The sequence below is a fragment of the Ovis canadensis genome, chromosome 22 (genome assembly GCF_042477335.2).
Source record: "Ovis canadensis isolate MfBH-ARS-UI-01 breed Bighorn chromosome 22, ARS-UI_OviCan_v2, whole genome shotgun sequence".
Classification (NCBI taxonomy): domain Eukaryota; kingdom Metazoa; phylum Chordata; class Mammalia; order Artiodactyla; family Bovidae; genus Ovis; species Ovis canadensis.
This window is the reverse complement of record NC_091266.1, coordinates 57,672,956-57,696,991: the sequence shown is the minus strand read 5'-3', so window position 1 is coordinate 57,696,991 and position 24,036 is coordinate 57,672,956. Positions and strand designations below refer to the sequence as shown.

Below are 24,036 nucleotides of genomic sequence, written 5' to 3'. Positions count from 1 at the left end.
GGTTTTTCCAGTTGTCATGTATGGATGTGAGAATTGGACTATAAAGAAAGCTGAGTGCTGAAGAATTGATGCTTTTGAACTGTGGTGTTGGAGAAGACTCTTGAGAGTCCCTTGGACTGCAAGGAGATCCAACCAGTCCATCCTAAAGGAGATCAGTCCTGGGTGTTCATTGGAGGGACTGATGTTGAAGCTGAACCTCCAATATTTTGGCCACCTGATGCAAAGAGCTGACTCATTGGAAAAGACCCTGATGCTGGGAAAGAGTGAAGGCAGGAGGAGAAGGGGATGACAGAGGATGAGATGGTTGGATGACATCACCGACTCAATGGACATGGGTTTGGGTGGACCCCGGGAGTTGGTGATGGACAGGGAGGCCTGGCGTGCTGCAGTTCATGGGGTTGCAAAGAGTCAGACATGACTGAGTGACTGAACTGAACTGAACTGAACTGTTCCCTGAAAGACAAGATCTGGAAGTGGTTACTTTGGTGGCACTCAAAAATTCAGAACTAGAATGGAGAGTTTGAAATAAATTTGCATGGAGTTAAATGCAACAACTCCAAGAGTGCCAGCAGGGCTATACTCATCATCCCCGACATTCTCATCATCCCCTCTATACTGCTGGCAGTAAGAGGCCCGACATTCTCATAATCCCAGAGCTCCATCTGCCTTTTGCAGGCATCGCCCCCACCAGGCTGGCCCATCACACACTGACTCTCCATTTCTAAGCTTTGCAGAAATGGAATCACAGGGCAGGGGATCTGGCATGCCTGCCTTCTTTCACCCATTGCCACATTTTTGAGATTCTCGGAGTCTGACGTCAGCCCTGTCACTACCTACCTGGCTAAGGAGCCTTGGGCAACCTGCTTGACTCCTGGAAGCCCAGTTTCCCTGCTTTTCAAGTGGGATGACAATGAGGGGAGGCTTGTTGCTTGTATCTTGTTGCTGGAGGACTTCAGGAGTTTTACAGGGACTAATCTCAGGGTCTGTCACTTGTAGGGTGACAGGATCGAGGAGTTTCCCGGGACATGGGACTTCTCCTCACTAAAATTGGCCAAGCCCCAGGTCAACCAAGACAGCTGGTCACCCTAGGTGGTGACAGTCCAACAAGTGGCACCTGCAGAGGCGGATGTATTGTGAAGCTAATAAGCTTAAGGGCTTCCCTGGCGGCTCAGTTGTAAAAAGCATCTGTCTGGGTTTGATGCTTGGATGAGGAAAATCCCCCGGAGAAGGAAATGGCAACCCATTCTAATATTCTTGCCTGGAGAATCCCATGGACAGAGGAGCCTGGTGGGCTATAGTTCATGAGAGCTGGACACGACTTAGCGACTAAAAACAATTAAGTTTAGGCTTCAGCACCCCCATCCCCACCCCAACCCCATGCACAGGTCCTCCCAGGGGTCAGCAATGCGCTGGCACCACCATGCGTTTCTGTAAGATTTCTAAAAGTAAGATATGCTTGCGTTCTTTCCACAAAGGAGGCACCCGTCCCTCTCACCCACCCCAACCTCGACCTATGTAAGCTCTAGGACCTTCAAAACCTGGAACTGCCTCTGGGAGTTGCTACTGTTCTTGCTGACCTGATGGCAGCCTACCAGGCATCCTCTCTGCTGGACATTGTGGGAGAAAACTCCCCACTGACCTTCTTTTTCTGTTTGAACGTGGCTGCAGCCACATCATGACACCAAGGAACACATTTATATCCTCACCCAGATTATGTTCTGGTTATACCACAGCCATGTTTTCTGGGTCCCCAGGATTTCCAAAGCATAGCAGCCATTGCTAAGAAAGCTTGCTTGGCAGGAGGTGGGGGGAGGCTCCAGGCTTACCTGCTGGGTGGTGCCGCAGCCAGAGTAGGGAATCATGAATGTCACCTGGCTTGACGTAATCTGGGGCTGACACTGGTAGCTTGTGTCCGAGCCGGGAATGGTAAGGTCCCTGGCAGAGTAGCCCAGGGATTGGAGGTAGCTCGTCTTCACATTGGCTTGCATGTGATTTTGCAGGCAAAGCAGCTCTGGGGGCCAAAGGCAGACGGTGCAGTCAGTCAGCGAACCTCCCGCTAAGCCCACAGAAAAAGACTGAGATGGCTGACACATGGTCTTCCTGTGGACACAGCTCACCACACCCCCAAATGCCCTGGGGCTCAAGTCAGTTTCATTCTCCTGAGACCCCTATAAGGGCACAGGGACTAGGGTTCCTCTGATGGAGAAATGGAGGCAAGATGCAAAACAACAAAATGTTTCTGCCAGGTTGCCATTTATCCTTTTGGTAGGATAGCACTTGGGCCTCGCTGGTGGCTCAGATGGTGAAGAATCTGCCCACATTGCGGAAGACTCAGGTTCGATGACTGAGTGGGGAAGATCCCCTGGAGAAGGGAATGGCAACCCACTCTAGTATTCTTGCCTGGAGAATCCCATGGACAGAGGAGTCTGATGAGCTACAGTCCATGGCATTGCAAAGAGTCAGACACAGCTAAGTGACTGACACACAAACACACACACACAGAGTAACACTTGGGGCAACTTTCAGGGATATTGGGAAATCAACATCCTTAGCTATGGACTTAGCATAGGTCCTGCAGCTAAGGGCAGGTCAGTGCTTAAAATCCTGACCACAAAGATAGCCAGCACATCTCCTTGCCCAGCCCCTGGTCAATCTGTACATCAGTCCATTTAACAGATCCAACCGTGGCCGCCAGCCTCTGCTGGACGTGGCTGAGAGAGCAGCTCAGACTACTTTCAGGAATCAGCCAAATGTGCTAGGTCTCAGAACAAGGCCACAGTGTCCCACACTCTGGGAAGGCCACAAGGTCTCAAGCCAGGTGGTCCCCTCTGCCCTTGGCACTGACATCTCACCGTCTGATGACAGCATCCTCTCGCCCCTTCTGCTTTGTCTCTGCTGACCACAGAAAGGCCAACCCACCACCCATCAGCCAGTCCTGGGGAGCCGGAGTCCCCAGACCCCTTGCTCTTGGCCCCCTTCTGCCCCACACCAAGCCTTGATGACCTGACGGGGCGGCTCTTGTTTCTCCTTCCACAGCCCTGGGATGGCTGAGCTACCAAAGGCGCTCAGAGGCGTCACCCCGGATGGGCGAGGACTTACTCGTGTTCCCATTGGAAGGAATGGAGAAGTATTCAGCTGAGAACCCTCTCTTGGTGACGGAGGTGTCGCTGATGAAGCGGATGGAAATGAAGTTGGACGATGAGGTGAAGGAATCCCTTGCCCCGTCACAAACCCGGGCGAGCAGCTGGGAACTGTGGTGGGGGCCATCGTACACTTCGATGTAATCGTAGTTACAGCCGCCTTCCAGCCTGCAGAGATGGAAGGCACAGTCTGGCTTCACTTTCAGCCAGGATTTGATGCCGGCGGTCAGAGGTGTTACATCTCTAAGCCAGAAACTTCAACAAAATTAATAATCGAAAGGAATAGACTTTCATTTTTTACCGGAGTAGAGTCAGTGTATAATATTACACATTATGGGTGTAAATATAGTGATTACAATATTTAAAGGCTATACTCCATATACACTTATTTAAAAGATATTGGCTCTCCTCCCTGGGCTGTATTGATACCATAGAGCCTTGTAGTTTGTTTTCTACATCATGGTTTGTACCTTTTCATCCCCTACCCCAAGTGCCCCTCCCTCAACCCCTCTCCCCACTGGTAACCACCAGTTTGTTAGACTTTCTTAAATCCAGTGGAGGTTCATCCTCCCATGACCTCCATACATCGCTCTTAGTCCTGCCTTTTGGGGTCATGCATATGAAATCTACAGCTGCTCTTTTGACAGCCCTTCACAGTTCGTAAGAAAGAATGACATCCCACCTTCAACTTTTTCTTTGATCAAAAAGACCCCAGTTTCCCATAGAATTTTTTTCTTAAAATCCATGAATTCATAGTGACAGAAACAAATAATTGAACAAATAAATACTGGGCAAGTCAGATAACCTCTCTGCAGCTCAGATTTCTTATTTATAAAGGTGAAATCTCCCAATGCAAGTATACTAAAGAGAGCGATCATGAGGCTCCAACAGTGGAAAAGTGCCTTCCTAAAATGCCACAAATGGTGATCATTGTTATTAAGATGCTGGCTCAGAACTAGTCACGGTCAACCTTCCTCTGTAGAACTTCATGAGCTTTAAGTACAATCCCCCAAATGAATAGTAATGATGAAGAGATTAACATAGCATCATATCTTTTGCAAAACTCCACACGAATTTCCAAGGCAGAAACTCTCAGGCCACTGCAATCAGAAATCTAGAGAAAAAACTACTTTGTTCAGTGGTGACTGTTAGAGAAAAAATGATGGTACCGCTTTCCAGGACTCTACAAGCTATTGGTGTCTCTGTGTGGTCACCCCCGTCCCTTGAGCCAATCATATATCCCAGTGGTTCTGATGTTGTCTCCTCTGCTTAAAACAAGGATTCCCACCCTTCATTGGATGAGCAACAGATAACCTATGCTCTGCCACAGGAATTATTCCTCTTCTGCCAGAAACCACTCCCCCAAGAAAGAGGGAGCCGAGAGAAAAGAGTTCAGAAAAACTAGTGTGGTTGTTAATAGGATTCTTTGTGCTATTACTGCTTCTAACAATAATCCCTCCCATTGGTTTGCCCAAGTATTTTCATATATTTCTCCTGTGACTTTCCCAGGAACCAGGAAGGGAGGGGAGTGGGTATTTTATTATCCTCTTTTGAGGCTCAGGAGAGTTAAATGATTTCCTGAGGTCACGCAGCAAAGTAGTGACAGGCCTGCAATTTGACCCAGGACTCTGATCCTGGCATCCCCTCCGCGGCTGCTTCTAGGCTCGGTCGAAAATGGAACCCTTAGGGAAACAAAGGGCAGTGGGGCAAATATCTCTTCTGAAGCGCCATTTCTCTCCTCCTAAACTGTCTGCAAGGTGCTCACCACACCGTCACACGCACTTACTGGACATCTCTGAAGGTCACAGTCACTCGGTAGTTGTTTTGAACTTCAATGTCCCACACACACTTGGCGTTGTTCGGATAGTTCCTAGGGTAGAACGGGCTGGAAACGTTCCCTGAAGATTGGGTCAGGAAGCCTCCGCAGGAATAATTTGCTGTTGGGACAAAGGGAGAAATGCCGATGACCCGCAGTGTACACCGTGCAGTCACACGGGGGAAATCCACCGGGAGGCGCCTACACCTGGACTACCTACTGAGGGTCAGGGCGGTGCCCATACAGGGCAGCTGTACTTAGGGAAGCCATCTCCTCACGGTTCTCCTCGTCCCTCCCCAGTGTGGGGAGTGAAAAGAGTGGATCCCAGCCTCCAGGGGTGGGACTGTGATGGAGCAGAGCCCAGGAGGTGCTAGGAGCTGCGAGATTTGGCTCCTGACTCAAACTGAGGAGGGAAAGGGGACGGGTACACAGGGATGTGAGGCCAAAAGGTCAGAAGTGTGTTCCAGGCAGAGGGAACAGCATGTGCGAAGGAACATGCTGGTATGAGAGTAGGTATGAGAGTAGCTGGCGTAACTGGGGAACCCCGATGTGGATGGAGCAGGGATGGGAAGGATGGCAGGAATCAACTCCACAATGGGAAAGAATTTGCAAGCCCTAGAGATTACCCTGAGCACTGAGGATCTGTGTCCAGATGGTGCTAAGGATTCCGGCCTTGAGGCAGGGACAGACCTTGGCATTTGAGGAAGATACCCTAGAGCACTGCAGAGAATGGGTCAGGGGGAGGGGCAGCCTGAAGCTGCTGCTGCTGCTGTAGGAGACCAGGTGGTAAGGAGGGGAGACTAGGGATGCAGAGGTGACCTCTGGGGCAGGGTCGGGGGGGCAGTGAGGGGCGGTTCAGCACCCACTCAGAAGCAGGCTATTGGGAACTTTTGTTGATTACATGCCAGGTTCCATCCAGGCTGCACTGACCTGGGACTAGTGTCCCAGACGAGGGTCGGGACCTACACAGTGGGAGACTTCACCTAGACACTGACCAGAGACCCGACTCGCCGGATGGCCAGGTGATTAAATGACAAAGAAGAGCCTGGAGAGAGGCGCAGCCCTCCTGGTGTTGGGACATCAGCTACAGAGACGCCACGTGGCAGGAAAGTCAGGAGCGGTGAACTCACTGGAGAGTGAGTGCCCTGACTGCAGCCCAGAGACCAGCAGCCAAGCCTGGGGAGAGGAAACCCAAGGCCTGCGGGCCAGGTGGGAAAATGTGATACTTACTCGGAGTGGTTGTAGTTGTTGAGGACAGCCAATCTAGAAAGAAAACCAAGTGATTTTAGGATATTGCTGGATCAGGTTTTAATTCCATGCTCAAGAGTTTGATGGCGAAAGTAAATTGTTCTCCTTACTTCAGGACTTCTCAGAGACTTGATTATACCAATTTACACTGTGACCAGCCAAAAGGGGTTAGAGAACACACCACATCCAAACATACTTGCACCAGACATTATCCTTGTGTCATAAAGATCATTTGGGGAATTGCTCTCAACATGAAGGATTATTTAAGAGATAAACCTCTGTAGGGCTGCTATTCGATCATGGTTCTAAGATGGTGGCAGTTCTGCATGGCAAGACTGGGACCCTTATTTTCATAGAAATGATCAGAGGACCTAATCCTCTCCACCCAATAGCGGCTCTGAACAGGCACAGGCAGCAGGAGGTGGCGGGGGACCAGAGGTTCCTCCAGGGACAGCTGAGTGACAGCTCTGGTCCTGAGGACTCAGTGGGTCACTGAACAGCCTCCAGAGTCCTCAGAGGTGCCGGGAGCCAGTGTGAGGAACTCCGCCCGTGGCAAAGGTCACGAGGAAGGAGGCTTTGGCAAACGCAAAGGCGGGACCGAGCCTCAGGAAACCCCCCGTTCCCGAGCATCTACCCCCAAAACCACAGTCTGCCTACTTTACCGCTTTATGCTCCCACCTATACCTCTGACTTTACGGGGAGCTATCACCCACCACCTCTATCGGAAAAGGAGTTAACCTACAGCTCCAGTTAATAAAAATTCCTGGGCATGACAGGGGTGTCTCAGGTCAAACCTCTCTGGTGGCAGACTAGCTTGTGTGACAGGATTATCCACACTCTTGCTACTATGTACATGATTGTTTACAACCTCTCAATCATAAACAGCACGGAGAGTTTGGAGTATTTTGAAAGTCTTAGTTAGCATTGGGTTTTTCTAAAGATAAAAATCATGTTGGTGAAGAGTTTTTAATATATTGGGCCAATGTTTGCTGCTAAATCTCCATATTCCCTGCCCTTATAATGAATATAACTAGCATATAGGAGAAATAAGTATTAACCTTTAAGATTAATCATGTTAACCTTAGGCTAAGTAAATTCCTTTCTTAATTGTAACCCACTACACCCTCACCCTATAGGAATGCAACTTTATCTGGTACCTTCAGAGGGTGGTGCCTGGTTTAAGAAAAATCACCCCTGGAAAATAAGTTTCTGGTTGACTGACCGTTATCAGAAAAGAACGGATCATAACATGTTAGCAGGCCCCCCGGCCAGAAGATGATGTAAAACCCCTAAGACCTTTCTGTATACATTTATATGAAGCACCTGATTTTGATAAAGGTCAAGACTGTTGACTCCCTTGTGACTTTAAAATTTCCATTTGTCTCTATGTGTAACAAAAGGTATATAAGCAAACCTGAAAATAAATAAAATGGATCAGTTTCTGGAAAGACTGATTCCCCCGTGTCGTTCTTTCTTTCCCTTCTGGCTGAATTCCCATCTGGAGTGTGGATGCTCACCATGTCTACTTACTTGCCCTGGCTTCTAAGACCCACGCAAGAGGGAGCCCAAGGCGGGGCACCCTCCGCTATTCAAGAGGGCACCGGTGGCCTATGTAGATGGTGCAAATTCCTTGTCTTGGAGTTTTATTGGTATTCCACGTAAACCAAGTTATTCAGCCTCTTTTTCTCCACTAGTATTTTCCTACTACACTATTTCTTTCTAATCTCCCTCCATATCTTTAATTAAACAATTAATTCCTAGGATGCTGACTCCGTCCCCACTTCGAATTCCCTGGATCCACCAGGGCTGGACCCTGGCACGGAGGGAAATGACTCCCCAGGAGGAGGCTGCTCTTCTATTGGAAACCTGAGAGGTGGAATCCCAGAGACATACCTGGCTGGGTGGGGCTGGCAGGGCCTGGAGTGGAGAGGTTGATTCCTGGTCCTGCAAGAAAAGAGGAAGCATGATCAGCCTCAGCATCCACGATGGGCTGCAATGATCCCATCAGTTTCCTGAGAGAGATGCTGAGTGCCCAGCCCCTCCGTGGCCAGAGAAGGGAGGCCTAGGAGTTGCACCAGGGAGCTGCATAGGAAACATCAATCTTACACATCATTCTTCACAAACAACAGCAAATACTTGGGCAATTTCACTCTTACAAACTTGATATCCCCTCCTCAATGTAAGGGATTGACCTTGCCATTGGCTGAAGGCGACCATCACTGAGAGAATGGATCATGGGGAGGGGGCAGCCTGAAGCTGCTGCTGCTGTAGGGAGCCCAGTGGTGAGGAGGGAAGGGTGAGGATGCAGCAGAAAGATCTGGAAGCAGGGTGGGGTAGTGAAGGGTGATTCAGTGGCAACTCAGAAGCAGGCTGTTGGGAGCCTTTGCTGGTGACACACCAAGCTCAGCAGTGAAGCAAGGTCCATCCAGTTTGTGCTGACCCCCGACTAGTGTCCCAGGCGAGGAGCTGGACATAAACAGGTGGTCAGCATCATCTAGAGACTGACTAGACGTAGGAATCTCATCCTGGTCAGACTAGTAAATGATGAAGAAGAGCCTGGAGAGAGGCACAGCATTCCTGGGGTTGGGACATCAGCTGGGGGACATCACGTGGCATTAAGTCAGGAGAGGTGGACTCATTGGAGAGTGAACACCCTGACTGCAGCCTGGAGACCAGCAGCCAAGCCTGGGGAGAGGAAACCCAAGGTCTGCGGGTCAGGTGGGAAAATGTGTTACCTACTCTGAGTGGTTGTGGTTTGTGGGGGCCACCAACCTAGAGTGAAAAAAAAGTGACTTTAGGATGCTGCTGAAAATTTTTAAATTCCATCATCATCATTTTGGTGGAGAAAGGAAATCCTTGTCCTAATAAGGATGACTCGGAACCTTGACTATTCCTACCTACAGTGTTACTGGCCATGTGGGTAAAGTACATAGAAGTTCCCACCTGATTCAGGAGTAGATATTATCACTGTGGGAAAAGATCATTTGGGGAATTGCTTTCAACCTGAAGAAATTTTTTAACTGATAGATATTTGCGAGTCTGCTGCTTGGTCATGGTTCTAAGTGGTCACAGTCTGCATGGCATGACTGGAACACTTATTTTGAAAGAAATGATCAGAGAACCTAATCCTGTCTCCCCTCATAGGAGCTGTGAGCAGGCACTGGCAGCAGGAAATGGCAGGGGGCCAGAGGTCCCTCCAGGGACAGCTGAGTGACGTCCCTGGTCCTGGGGATTCCACTGGTCTCTGTACAGCCTCCAGAGTCCTCGGAGGTAAATGAATCCCTAGGAAGAGGGTGTTCTTCTTCTATAAATATGAACAGTGGAATCCCAGAGAGGAGCCTCACTGTGTGGGGCTACTGGAACTCACCTGGAGTTGAGGAGTTGATCTGTGCAGCTGCAAGAAAGAGGAAGCATGATGAACCTAATCACACAGGCTCAATACAAGAAACCCATCAGGTCCCTGAGATAGAGATGCTGAATGCCCAGTCCCTCCAAGGCCTGAAAGGGCAGCCTGGGATTTGTCCAGGAGAACTGAATATGAAATATCAAGCTCAGACATCATCTCCACAAATGAAAAAAGTCTGAGAAGAATTTGCTCCTACAACCTGTAATAACACTCCTGCTCTGGGGGTCCAATACAGAAGGGGCTGCAGTGGATACATTAAATCCAGGACTGAGATCTATCAATGATGGAGGAAGGAAAATAGCCCATCTTCCATGGAAGCTCACTGTGATAGGAGCCCGGGCAAAGAAGAGTTCTTCTTGGGAGAAAATCACTGACTAAAATGGAGGTCATGGAAACCAACCTGAGCAGATGACGCTGGCGTCCTCGTGGTGTCCGCAGTTGTGTGTGTTCCAGGGGCTGTGGGAGCAGCTCCACAGGTAGGTCTCATACCCTGAGCAGCCCACGTCATCCAGGACAATAGGCCCTGAGCCCTGACCGAACCGGGCACTTCCTGGGGCTGAAATGGCTGAGCCACAGCCCAGCTGCCTGCAGACCACGTTGGCATCAGTCACGTCCCAGTAGTCATCACACACGGTGCCCCAGGAGCCTCGGTACAGGACCTCCACCCGGCCCTGACACCTGTCACCTCCGTTCACCAGCCTCAGGGACAAACCCGATTCAGTTCCTGGAAGGAGACAGGAAAAGTCACCCTCCTGTTTCCCATGAAGGAAAAGGCGCCGAGGACTGAGATTCAGAATTCTTCCAGGGAAAGGCTGCTGAGGTCTAGTTAGTGAGCCCATATGGATGTGACTGAGTGTGTGCATCATTCTTTATCTCCGATGACTGTGTGATAAAAACCTGGACTGTGGACTGTGGACTATTTCTGCAGGTTCTCTGATGGCATCCCCACATTCAGCAATTCAGAGACTGAATCCTGTCTCAGGATAAAGGTGGGAGGAGGGGAAGCCCACAGCCTGAGTGGGCAACCTACATCCCAGACCTCTGGGGTAGAATGAGCCTCTGCCACAGAAGACCGCTGACACAGCTTCCCAGTTCCCACCAAGGTGCCAAGTTCGGCCAGTCACCCACGTGGGAACCCACTCCATCAGCCCAAGGTTATTCGGAACACTTTTGCACTCAGTACATATTCAGGTACTTTCACACACAAAGTCTAGCTTGAATCTTTTTTTTTTTCAAAGCTTGAATCCTGAAATAACCTGGGAATTGTTGGATATCACTGGAAGACTTGGAGATGACTGGGGAGAAGGAACCTATTACCAGCAGGCTCTTCACAATCCCTCCAGGACTTTCTGCTCAACATTGAGAACGAGACTCTTTCCTCCTGTAGCAGGAGACGTGTGGCTGACAAGTGCCCCCGGGCAGGAAGCAACCTGACACTGAAGCTCATAAACAAACCAAGCAGAGGTCAAAAAGTGCGTGGGGACAAAGAGTATTGGAACTTCTGGATCCAGGTGTACCTGACATTTGCCCTACGGCTCAATACCCTCGATATGTAGGCCGTGGCACCAGCCCCAATTAAGAGAGTGTGAGTGGCCATCCTAATACTTGCAAAATAAAGCATTCTGAGTAGCATATAGCTCAACTTATATTAAAGCTTATCCATAACTCTGGCAAGCGAAAGCACCATCCAGATTAGATCCGGTGGTGACCTCAGACCCGGACCCAAGAGGCAGGAACTGCACCCATGTCTGTGGACTGGAGTGTGGCTGCTGGGACTTTAGCAGGATCTCAATGACACTCACCATAGCCAGTTGTCGGATACCACCAATCTGCAGGGGAAACAGAGCAGGATTACAAAGAAGGTCGGGAGAATCAAGGCTGGTCTCCTACCTATGACCGGGAACAGGACAGTGGGGTCTCAGGGGCTCCACCGTCTGGGGAGAAGAAGCCTTTTCTGAGAGTTTGCTGTGAGCCCAGATTCTGTCATCAAAGGCACAAACTCATCTAAGGAAGCGGCACAGCCCACAGAGCCATCTGCATGCCCTGCTAACTGGGTACTTCTTGGTAATAGCATCGCCTAGACTCCACCTGGGGTGGAGGACAGGAAAAAGCTCTGTCCTCTCCATACATATAGCTCCTGGTCCAGAGAACACGTTCAAGCAGAAATGACCCCAGGACAGACCACCCTGTCACCCGGGCTCTGGGGAGACACTGTGTAGCCACAAAGTCCTGAAATCACTGAGCCAGTCCAGAGGACGCCTGTGTTTGGCTCATCTGGAACTGTCTTTGTGGTCCAGAGTGACCAGGGCAGGTACTGAGAGATGGAAAACCTCCACAGTCCCCTCCTGGTTGGGGGCCAAGGACGTTATTGGGGGGAGGGGACAACCCAGAGTTAGGAGGCAGCAGGACTCACCTGGCGCAACCGTGGACTGGGTCGGGGCAGCTGGGGGAGAAAGAAGGCAGGTCAGAAACATTGTACAGAATGGGCTCCACGCGGGCAAGGGGTGATGCTAAGATGCAGACCAGGTGAGGGGTCCTTCCATGCACCTGCTCTGCCATGGAGGGCAGGGCCTCTGCCATCCTCAACCCTCCAATGCTCCCCCTGAGGTGTCCCGGCAGACCAGCATCTATTATATCCAAAGTCAAGGTGATTGATTCTGTGTCTTGATGACAGAGTGGACCCAGAGACAATCGTCAGCCTCACAGCTTTTATGGATCCACTGAGGCAGTGAGACAGGGCTCCAGCTCCAGGTCATGCCCCGTGTGTGATCTGTCAGGCTCGACCTAGGGGTTGACAAGGCTGTGCCTGGCAGGTCACACAGAGGCCACTGCCTTGCTCACAGCAATCCTGGTGCACAGACCGTGCTTCCGAGTTTTTGCAGGTGCCTCGGTCCAGGACTCAGGAGGGAGAACTGGGGCCACCGAGAGCCCCAGCCCATGCCCTCTGCTCAGAGACCTCCTGGCAGACCTGCGCTCTTTTGCCGCTGGTTGACACTGGGGCATGGAGCGAAATGGCACTATCGGTTTCTGTTTTTGTTCTAATTCCCATCTACATGCCCAGAGTCAGACAAAAGCTAATACACTAAATAAGCAAAGCACTCGCAGGATTTCAAGGAAAAGGGAAATGTAGAGAGTGCTTCTCGAGGGGATCAGAATGTGAGCAAGAAGCACCTCCAGAGAAGCACACCAGCTTATTGAGACCCACCTGAGCAGATGACGCTGGCGTCCTCGTGGTGTCCGCAGTTGTGTGTGTTCCAGGGGCTGTGGGAGCAGCTCCACAGGTAGGTCTCATACCCTGAGCAGCCCACGTCATCCAGGACAATAGGCCCTGAGCCCTGACCGAACCAGGCACTTCCTGGGGCTGAAATGGCTGAGCCACAGCCCAGCTGCCTGCAGACCACGTTGGCATCATTCACGTCCCAGCTGTCGTCACACACAGTGCCCCAGGAGCCTCGGTACAGGACCTCCACTCGGCCCTGACACCTGTCACCTCCGTTCACCAGCCTCAGGGACAAACCCGATTCGGTTCCTGGAAGGAGACAGGAAAAGTCACCCTCCTGTTTCCCATGAAGGAAAAGGCACTGAGGACTGAGATTCAGAATTCTTCCAGGGAAAGGCTGCTGAGGTCTAGGTAGTGAGTCCATACGGACGTGACTGAGCGTGTGCATCACTCATTATCTCTGATGGCTGTGTGATGGAATCCTGGACTGTGGACTCTGGACTCGCTCTGCAGGTTCTCTGATGGCATCCCCACATTCAGCAATTCAGGGACTGACTCCTTTCTCAGGATGCAGGTGGGAGGAGGGGAAGCCCACAGCCTGAGTGAGCAACCTACATCCCAGACCTCTGGGGTAGACTGAGCCTCTGCCACAGAAGACCGCTGACACAGCTTCCCAGTTCCCATCAAGGTGCCGAGTTCGGCCAATCACCCAACGTGGGAACCCACTCCGTCAGCCCGAGGTTATTCAGAACACTTTTCCACTCAGTACGTATTCAGGTACTTTCACATACAAAGTCTAGCTTGAATCTTTTTTTTTAAGCTTAACCCTGAAACAAACCAAGCAGAGGTCAAAAAGTGCGTGGGGACAAAGAGTATTGGAACTTCTGGATCCAGGTGTACCTGACATTTGCCCTACGTTTCAATACTCTCCATATGTAGGCCATGGCACCAGCCCCAATTAAGAGGGTGGGAGTGGACATCCTAATACTTGCAAACAAAAGCATTGTGAGTTACATATGGCACGACATGTAGGTAAAGCTGATGTATAACTCTGGAAAGTGAAGGCAACCGTCCAGAGTAGATGTTGTGCTGACCTCAGCACCTGGACCGAAGAGGCAGGAACAGCACCCATATCTGTGGACTGGAGTGTGGCTGCTGGGACTTTAGCAACACCTGAATGACACTCACCATAGTCAGTTGTCGGATTCCACCAATCTGTAGGGGAAACAGAGCAGGATTACAAAGAAGGTCGGGAGAATCAAGGCTGGTCTCGTACCTATGACCGGGAACAGGACAGTGGGGTCTCAGGGGCTCCACCATCTGGGGAGAAGAAGCATTTTCTGGGAGTTTGCTGTGAGCCCAGATCGTGTCATCAAAAGTACACACTCATCTAAGGAGGTGGCAGAGCCCACAGAGCCATCAGCATGTCCTGCTGACTGGGTATTTCTTGGTAAGAGCATCGCCTAGTCTCCATCTGGGGTGGAGGACAGGGAAAAGCTCTGTCCTCTCCATACACATAGCTCTTAGTCCAGAGAATATGTTCAAGCAGAAATGACCCCAGTGACACCACACCCTGTCACCCAAAGCTCTGGGGAGACACTGTGTAGCCATAAAGTCCTGAAATCACTGAGCCAGTCCAGAGGATGCCTGTGTTATGGCTCATCTGAAAATGTGTCTGTGGTCCAGAGTGACCAGGGCAGGTACTGAGAGGTGGAAAACCTCCACAGTCATCTCCAGGGGCTACTGGATGGGGGCCCTGGGGGTGACTGTGGGGGAGGGGACATCCCGGAGTCAAGAGGCAGCAAGACTCACCTGGCACAGCCGTGGACAGGGCCTGGGTAGCTGGGGGACAGAGAATGCAGGTCAGAAACAGTGCACAGAAGGGGCTTCACGTGGGCAAAGGGGTGATGCTAAGTTGCAGAGCCGCTGAGGTGTCAGTCCGCGCATCTGCTCTGCCAGGGGTGGATGGGGCACCCTCTGCCATCCTCAGCCCTCCCAAGAGAGTCCTCCTGAGAAGTTCCAGCAGACTACGATCTATTATTTCCAATATCAAGGTAATGGACTCTATGTCTTGATGACAGAGTGGACCCGGAGCCAATAGTCAGCCTCACAGCTTTTACACATCCACTGAGGCAGAGACAGGGCTCCAGCTCCAGGTCAAGTCCCATGTGATCTGTCAGGCTCAATCTTAGCCAGTGACAAGCTGGTGCATGGTAGGTCACACAGGGGCCACTGCCCTGCTCACAGCAGAATTGGTACCTAGACCGTGCTTCTATGCCCCTTGGATGTGCCACAGTCCAGGACTCAGGAGGCAGAACCTGAGCCTGCCAGTCTCTCCAGAACTTGTCAGCTGAAGCTCTAGAACAAAGAGCATCTTTCTCCCCGTTGGGATGGAAACTTGGAGCTGATCCTTGCAACCCATGACAGGGAGTAAAGTTAAAATGAAGCCCAAACATAAAAATCAGGGGTATAAACAGTGGTTAAGACAGGTAGTCCCGAACCTCTGGACCCAGCTCCACCTGAAGACAGAACTATGACTACATGTCTTGGACACGAAAGTTACTAGGTCCTAGCCCAGCTTGAGTGTCAGTTGAAATTCTGCCACATGGAAACTGAAACAGCCTAACGAATACATTCTCTAATGGATAGGTCGTGGTTATCCACAGTTCAGATGAGCAGACGGAATCCCTGACATTGAATGAGGTGGTGAACACAGAGCTTTAAGCCAAGATTTAGACATTGAACCCTGATAGTGCGGCAGCATCAAGTGATGCTCCCCATAGTCAGCTGTCAGATCCCACCAGTCAGGAGGGGAGACAGAGCAGGATTACAAAGAACGCCAGTAGAATCAAGGTTGGTCTCGTTCCTATGACCGGGAACAGGACAGTGGGATCTGAGGGGCTCCACCTGCTGCGGAAGAGAAGCCTATTCTGAGAGTTTGCTGTGAGCCCAGATCCTGTCATCAAAGGTACACACTCATCTAAGGAGGCAGCACAGCCCCACAGAGCCATCAGCATGCCCTGCTGACTGGGTACTTCTAAGAGCATCACCTAGTCTCCATCTGGGGTGGAGGACAGGAAAAAGCTCTGTCCTCTCCGTACACATAGCTCTTGGTCCAGAGAATATGTTCAAAAGGAAATGACCACAGTGACACCCCACTCTCACCCAAAGCTCTGGGGAGACACTGTGCAGCCACAAAGTCCTGAAATCACTGAGCCAGTCCAGAGGACGCCTGTGTTATGGCTCATTTGGACCTGTCTTTGTGGTCCAGAGTGACCAGGGCAGGTACTGAGAGATGGAAAACCTCCACAGTCGCCACCTGGGGCTATTGGATGAGGGCTCTGGGGGTGACTGTGGGGGAGGGGACATCCCGGAGTCAAGAGGCAGCAGGACTCACCTGGCACAGCCGTGGACAGGGCCTGGGTAGCTGGGGGACAGAGAACGCAGGTCAGAAACAGTGCACAGAAGGGGCTTCACGTGGGCAAAGGGGTGATGCTAAGTTGCAGAGCCGCTGAGGTGTCAGTCCGCGCATCTGCTCTGCCAGGGGTGGATGGGGCACCCTCTGCCATCCTCAGCCCTCCCAGGAGGCTCCTCCTGAGAAGTTCCAGCAGACTACGATCTATTATTTCCAATATCAAGGTAATGGACTCTATGTCTTGATGACAGAGTGGACCCGGAGCCAATAGTCAGCCTCACAGCTTTTACACATCCACTGAGGCAGAGACAGGGCTCCAGCTCCAGGTCAAGTCCCATGTGATCTGTCAGGCTCAATCTTAGCCAGTGACAAGCTGGTGCATGGTAGGTCACACAGGGGCCACTGCCCTGCTCACAGCAGAATTGGTACCTAGACCGTGCTTCTATGCCCCTTGGATGTGCCACAGTCCAGGACTCAGGAGGCAGAACCTGAGCCTGCCAGTCTCTCCAGAACTTGTCAGCTGAAGCTCTAGAACAAAGAGCATCTTTCTCCCCGTTGGGATGGAAACTTGGAGCTGATCCTTGCAACCCATGACAGGGAGTAAAGTTAAAATGAAGCCCAAACATAAAAATCAGGGGTATAAACAGTGGTTAAGACAGGTAGTCCCGAACCTCTGGACCCAGCTCCACCTGAAGACAGAACTATGACTACATGTCTTGGACACGAAAGTTACTAGGTCCTAGCCCAGCTTGAGTGTCAGTTGAAATTCTGCCACATGGAAACTGAAACAGCCTAACGAATACATTCTCTAATGGATAGGTCGTGGTTATCCACAGTTCAGATGAGCAGACGGAATCCCTGACATTGAATGAGGTGGTGAACACAGAGCTTTAAGCCAAGATTTAGACATTGAACCCTGATAGTGCGGCAGCATCAAGTGATGCTCCCCATAGTCAGCTGTCAGATCCCACCAGCCAGGAGGGGAGACAGAGCAGGATTACAAAGAACGCCAGTAGAATCAAGGTTGGTCTCGTTCCTATGACCGGGAACAGGACAGTGGGATCTGAGGGGCTCCACCTGCTGCGGAAGAGAAGCCTATTCTGAGAGTTTGCTGTGAGCCCAGATCCTGTCATCAAAGGTACACACTCATCTAAGGAGGCAGCACAGCCCCACAGAGCCATCAGCATGCCCTGCTGACTGGGTACTTCTAAGAGCATCACCTAGTCTCCACCTGGGGTGGAGGATAGGAAAAAGCTCTGTCCTCTCCGTACACATAGCTCTTGGTCCAGAGAATATGTTCAAAAGGAAATGACCACAGTGACACCCCACTCTCACCCAAAGCTCTGGGGAGACACTGTGCAGCCACAAAGTCCTGAAATCACTGAGCCAGTCCAGAGGACGCCTGTGTTATGGCTCATTTGGACCTGTCTTTGTGGTCCAGAGTGACCAGGGCAGGTACTGAGAGGTGGAAAACATCCACAGTCGCCACCTGGGGCTATTGGATGAGGGCTCTGGGGGTGACTGTGGGGGAGGGGACATCCCGGAGTCAAGAGGCAGCAGGACTCACCTGGCACAGCCGTGGACAGGGCCTGGGTAGCTGGGGGACAGAGAACGCAGGTCAGAAACAGTGCACAGAAGGGGCTTCACGTGGGCAAAGGGGTGATGCTAAGTTGCAGAGCCGCTGAGGTGTCAGTCCGCGCATCTGCTCTGCCAGGGGTGGATGGGGCACCCTCTGCCATCCTCAGCCCTCCCAGGAGGCTCCTCCTGAGAAGTTCCAGCAGACTACGATCTATTATTTCCAATATCAAGGTAATGGACTCTATGTCTTGATGACAGAGTCGACCCAGAGCCAATCGTCAGCCTCACAGCTTTTATACATCCACTGAGGCAGAGACAGGGCTCCAGCTCCAGGTCAAGTCCCGTGTGTGATCTGTCAGGCTCGACCTTAGGGGTTGACAAGGCGGTGCCTGGCAGGTCACACAGGGGCCACTGCCTTGCTCACAGCAATCCTGGTGCACAGACCGTGCTTCCCAGTTCCTTGCCGGCACCTCGGTCCAGGACACAGGAGGCAGAACTGGGGGCCCTGGCAGCCCCAGCCCATGCCCTCTGCTCAGAGACCTCCTGGCAGACCTGCACTCTTTTGCCTCTGGTTTACACTGGGGCATGGAGCGAAATGACACTTTCGGTTTCTCTTTTTGTTCTAATTCCCATCTACATACCCAGAGGCCAGACAAAACCTAATATTCTAAATAAGCAAAGCACTCCCAGGATTTCAAGGAAAAGGGAAATGTAGAGAGTGCTTCTCGGGGGATCAGAATGTGACCAAGAAGCGCCTCCAGAGAAGCACACCAGCTTATTGAGACCCACATGAGCAGATGACGCTGGCGTCCTCGCTGTGTCCGCAGTTGTGTGTGTTCCAGGGGTTGTGCGAGCAGCTCCACAGGTAGGTCTCATGCCCTGAACAGCCCACATCATCCAGGACAATGGGCCCTGAGCCCTGACCGAACCGGGCACTTCCTGGGGCTGAAATGGCTGAGCCACAGCCCAGCTGCCTGCAGACCACGTTGGCGTCATTGGTGTTCCAGCTGCCATCACACACGGTGCCCCAGGAGCCTCGATACAGGACCTCCACCCGCCCCTGACACCTGTCACCTCCGTTCACCAGCCTCAGGGACAAACCCGATTCGCTTACTGGAAGGAGACAGGAAAAGTCACCCTCCTGTTTCCCCTGAAGGAAAAGGCACTGAGGACTGAGATTCAGAATTCTTCCAGGGAAAGGCTGCTGAGGTCTAGGTAGTGAGTCCATACGGACATGACTGAGCGTGTGCATCACTCTTTAACTCCGATGGCTGTGTGATGGAATCCTGGACTGTGGACTCTGGACTCGCTCTGCAGGTTCTCTGATGGCATCCCCACATTCAGCAATTCAGAGACTGAATCCTGTATCAGGATGCGGGTGGGAGGAGGGGAAGCCCACAGCCTGAGTGGGCAACCTACATCCCAGACCTCTGGGGTAGAATGAGCCTCTGCCACAGAAGACCGCTGACACAGCTTCCCAGTTCTCACCAAGGTGCCGAGTTCGGCCAATCACCCCACGTGGGAACCCACTACGTCAGCCCAGGGTTATTCAGAACACTTTTTCTCTCAGTACATATACAGGTACTTTCACACACAAAGTCTAGCTTGAATCTTTTTTTTTTTTTAAGCTTGAACCCTGAAACAACCTTGGAATTGTTGGATATCACTGGAGAACTTGGAGATGACTGGGGAGAAGGCACCTATTACCAGCAGGCTCTTCACAATCCCTGCAGGACTTTCTGCTCAACATCGAGAACAAGACTCTTTCCTCCTGTGGCAGGAGACTTGTGGCTGACAAGTGCCCCCGGGCAGGAAGCAACCTGACACTGAAGCTCATAAACAAACCAAGCAGAGGTCAAAAAGTGCGTGGGGACATAGAGTATTGGAACATCTGGATCCAGGTGTACCTGACATTTACCCTCCGGCTCAATACCCTCGATATGTAGGCCGTGGCACCAGCCCCAATTAAGAGAGTGTGAGTGGCCATCCTAATACTTGCAAAATAAAGCATTCTGAGTAGCATATGGCACAACATGTAGGTAAAGCTGATGTACAACTCTGGAAAGTGAAGGCAACCGTCAAAGTAGATGCGGTGGTGACCTCAGAACCTGGACCCAAGAGGCAGGAACGGCACCCATGTCTGTGGACTGGAGAGTGGCTGCTGGGACTTTAGCAGGACCTGAGAGACACTTACCATAGCCAGTTGTCGGATTCCACCAGTCTGTTGGGGAAACAGAGAAGGATTACAAGGAAGGTTGGGAGAATCAAGGCTGGCCTCCTACCTATGACTGGGAACAGGACAGTGGGATCTGACGTGCTCCACCGCCTGGGGAGATGAGGCATTTTCTGAGAGTTTGCTGTGAGCCCAGATCATGTCCTCATAGGTGCACAATCATCTAAGGAGGCAGCACAGCCCACAGCATGCCCTGCTGACTGGGTACTTGTAAGAGCACCGCCTAGACTCTACCTGGGGTGGAGGACAGGAAAAAGCTCTGTCCTCTCCATACACATAGCTCTTGGTCCAGAGAATATGTTCAAAAGGAAATGACCAAGTGACACCCGACGCTGTTACCTAAAGCTCTGGGGAGACACTGTGTAGCCACAAAGTCCTGAAATCACTGAGTCAGTCCAGAGGATGCCTGTGTTATGGCTCATCTGGACCTGTCTTTGTGGTCCAGAGTGACCAGGGCAGGTACTGAGAGGTGGAAAACCTCCACAGTCACCTCCAGGGGCTACTGGATAGGGGCTCTGGGGGTGACTGTGGGGGAGGGGACATCCCGGAGTCAAGAGGCAGCAGGACTCACCTGGCACAGCCGTGGACAGGGTCTGGGTAGCTGGGGGACAGAGAACGTAGGTCAGAAACAGTGCACAGAAGGGGCTTAATGTGGGCAAAGTGGTGATGCTAAGTTGCAGAGCTGCTGAGGTGTCAGTCCATGCATCTGCTCTGCCAGGGGTTGATGGGGCGCCCTCTGCCATCCTCAACCCTCCCAAGAGGCTCCTCCTGAGAAGTTCCAGCAGACCACGATCTATTATTCCCAATACCAAGGTAATGGACTCTATGTCTTGATGACAGAGTGGACCCGGAGCCAATCGTCAGCCTCACAGCTTTTATACATCCACTGAGGCAGAGAAAGGGCTCCAGGTCCAGGTCAAGTCCTGTGTGTGATCTGTCAGGCTCGACCTTAGCTAGTGACAAGCTGGTGCCTGGCAGGTCACACAGGGGTCACTTCCCTGCTCACAGCACACCTGGTACCTAGACCGTGCTTCCAGGCTCCTTGGATGGGCCACGGTCTCAGACTCAGCAGGCAGAACCTGAGTCCTACAGTCTCACCAGGACTTGTCAGCTGAAGGTCTAGAACAAAGAGCATCTTTCTCCTTATTGGGATGTAGACTTGGAGCTGACCCCTGCCCCCATGACAGGAAGTAAAGTTAGAATGAAGCCCAAACACATAAAAATCACGGGTATAAACAGTGGTTAAGACAGGTAGTCCTGGAACCTCTGGACCCAGCTCTACCTGAAGACAGAACTATGACTACATATCTTGGACATGAAAGTTATTAGGTCCTAGCCCAGCTTGAGTGTCAGTTGAAATCCTGCCACATGGAAACTGAAACAGCCTAACGAATACATTCTCTAACGGATAGGTCGTGGTTATTCACAGTTCAGATGACTAGACGGAATCCCTGACATTGAATGAGGTGGTGAACACAGAGCTTTAAGCCAAGATTTAGACATTGAACCCTGATAGTGCGGCAGCATCAAGTGATGCTCCCCATAGTCAGCTGTCGGATCCCACCAGTCAGGAGGGGAGACAGAGCAGGATTACAAAGAACGCCAGTAGAATCAAGCTTGGTCTCGTTCCTATGACCGGGAACAGGACAGCAGGATCTGAGGGGCTCCACCTTCTGCGGAAGAGAAGCCTTTTCTGAGAGTTTGCTGTGAGCGCAGATCCTGTCATCAAAGGCACACACTCATCTAAGGAGGCAGCACAGCCCACAGAGCCATCAGCATGCCCTGCTGACTGGGTACTTTTTGGTAATAACATCGCCTAGAATCCAACTGGGCGGAGGAGAGGAAAGAGCTCGGTCTTTTCCATACACATAGCTCTTGGTCCAGAGAATACGTTCAAGCAGAAATGACCCCAGGACAGACAACCCTGTTACCCAAAGCTCTGGCGAGACACTGTGTAGCCACAAAGTCCTGAAATCACTGAGCCAGTCCAGAGGATGCCTGTGTTATGGCTCATCTGGAACTGTCTTTGTGGTCCAGAGTGACCAGGGCAGGTACTGAGAGATGGAAAACCTCCACAGTCCCCTCCTGGGGCTACTGGTTGGGGGCCCAGGACGTTACTGGGGGGAGGGGACAACCCAGAGTGAAGAGGAAGCAAGACTCACCTGGCGCAACCGAGGACTGGGTCTGGGCAGCTAGGGGAGAAAGAAGGCAGGTCAGACACATTGTACAGAATGGGCTCCTCGTGGGCAAAGGGGTGATGCTAAGATGCAGACCAGGTGAGGGGTCAGTCCGTGCACCTGCTCTGCCATGGAGGGCAGGGCCTCTGCCATCCTCAACCCTCCAATGCTCCCCCTGAGAGGTCCCGGCAGACCAGCATCTATTATTTCCAAAGTCAAGGTGATTGATTCTGTGTCTTGATGACAGAGTGGACCCAGAGACAATCGTCAGCCTCACAGCTTTTATGGATCCACTGAGGCAGTGAGACAGGGCTCCAGCTCCAGGTCACGTCCCGTGTGTGATCTGTCAGGCTCGACCTTAGGGGTTGACAAGGCGGTGCCTGGCAGGTCACACAGAGGCCACTGCCTTGCTCACAGCAATCCTGGTGTACAGACTGTGCTTCCCAGTTCCTTGCTGGGGCCTCTGTCCTGGACTCAGGAGGCAGAACTGGGCCCACTGACATCCCCAGCCCATGCCCTCTGCTCAGAGACCTCCTGGCAGACCTGCACTCTTTTGCCGCTGGTTGACACTGGGGCATGGAGCGAAATGGCACTATCGGTTTCTGTTTTTGTTCTAATTCCCATCTACATGCCCAGAGTCAGACAAAAGCTAATACACTAAATAAGCAAAGCACTCGAAGGAGTTCAAGGAAAAGGGAAATGTAGAGAGTGCTTCTCGAGGGGATCAGAATGTGAGCAAGAAGCACCTCCAGAGAAGCACACCAGCTTATTGAGACCCACCTGAGCAGATGACGCTGGCGTCCTCGTAGTGTCCGCAGTTGTGTGTGTTCCAGGGGCTGTGGGAGCAGCTCCACAGGTAGGTCTCATACCCTGAGCAGCCCACGTCATCGAGGACAATGGGCCCTGAGCCCTGACCGAACCGGGCACTTCCTGGGGCTGAAATGGCCCAGCCACAGCCCAGCTGCCTGCAGACCACGTTGGCGTCATTGGTGTCCCAGCTGTCGTCACACACGGTGCCCCAGGAGCCTCGGTACAGGACCTCCACCCGGCCCTGACACCTGTCACCCCCGTTCACCAGCCTAAGCGACAATCCCGACTCGGTTCCTGGAAGGAGACAGGAAAAGTCACCCTCCTGTTTCCCCTGAAGGAAAAGGCACTGAGGACTGAGATTCAGAATTCTTCCAGGGAAAGGCTGCTGAGGTCTAGGTAGTGAGTCCATACGGATGTGACTGAGCGTGTGCATCACTCATTATCTCTGATGGCTGTGTGATGGAATCCTGGACTGTGGACTCTGGACTCGCTCTGCAGGTTCTCTGACGGCATCCCACATTCAGCAATTCAGAGACTGAATCCTGTATCAGGATGCGGGTGGGAGGAGGGGAAGCCCACAGCCTGAGTGGGCAACCTACATCCCAGACCTCTGGGGTAGAATGAGCCTCTGCCACAGAAGACCGCTGACACAGCTTCCTAGTTCCCACCAAGGGACCGAGTTCGGCCATTCACCCCACGTGGGAACCCACTACGTCAGCCCAAGGTTATTCGGAACACTTTTCCACTCAGTACGTATTCAGGTACTTTCACACACAAAGTCTAGCTTGAATCTTCTTTTTTTTTTAAGCTTGAACCCTGAAACAACCTTGGAATTGTTGGATATCACTGGAGGACTTGGAGATGACTGGGGAGAAGGCACCTATTACCAGCAGGCTCTTCACAATCCCTGCAGGACTTTCTGCTCAACATCGAGAACAAGACTCTTTCCTCCTGTGGCAGGAAACTTGTGGCTGACATGTGCCCCCGGGCAGG

General features: G+C 51.8%; 1 protein-coding gene across 15 annotated transcripts in view; it reads right to left on the bottom strand.

Moving 5' to 3' along the window:
* Positions 1–24,036, bottom strand: part of DMBT1 (deleted in malignant brain tumors 1) — a 72,586-nt gene that overhangs the window by 7,859 nt on the left and 40,691 nt on the right. For 5 of the 15 annotated variants that reach the window (XM_069566758.1, XM_069566757.1, XM_069566761.1 and 2 more), the window contains 19 exons: positions 23,014–23,337; positions 22,219–22,248; positions 20,628–20,657; positions 20,018–20,044; positions 17,813–17,842; positions 16,228–16,257; positions 14,643–14,672; positions 14,019–14,045; positions 12,816–13,139; positions 12,024–12,053; positions 11,413–11,439; positions 10,011–10,334; positions 9,572–9,598; positions 8,944–8,976; positions 8,098–8,148; positions 6,187–6,219; positions 4,927–5,077; positions 3,100–3,308; positions 1,827–2,011 (listed from right to left, as the gene is read on the bottom strand). In XM_069566758.1, coding sequence (XP_069422859.1) covers positions 1,827–2,011; positions 3,100–3,308; positions 4,927–5,077; positions 6,187–6,219; positions 8,098–8,148; positions 8,944–8,976; positions 9,572–9,598; positions 10,011–10,334; positions 11,413–11,439; positions 12,024–12,053; positions 12,816–13,139; positions 14,019–14,045; positions 14,643–14,672; positions 16,228–16,257; positions 17,813–17,842; positions 20,018–20,044; positions 20,628–20,657; positions 22,219–22,248; positions 23,014–23,337 — 1,922 coding nt within the window. The remainder of the gene's footprint in view (positions 1–1,826; positions 2,012–3,099; positions 3,309–4,926; positions 5,078–6,186; positions 6,220–8,097; positions 8,149–8,943; positions 8,977–9,571; positions 9,599–10,010; positions 10,335–11,412; positions 11,440–12,023; positions 12,054–12,815; positions 13,140–14,018; positions 14,046–14,642; positions 14,673–16,227; positions 16,258–17,812; positions 17,843–20,017; positions 20,045–20,627; positions 20,658–22,218; positions 22,249–23,013; positions 23,338–24,036) is intronic. The other 10 variants (XM_069566769.1, XM_069566771.1, XM_069566762.1 and 7 more) reach the window with 9 other exon arrangements.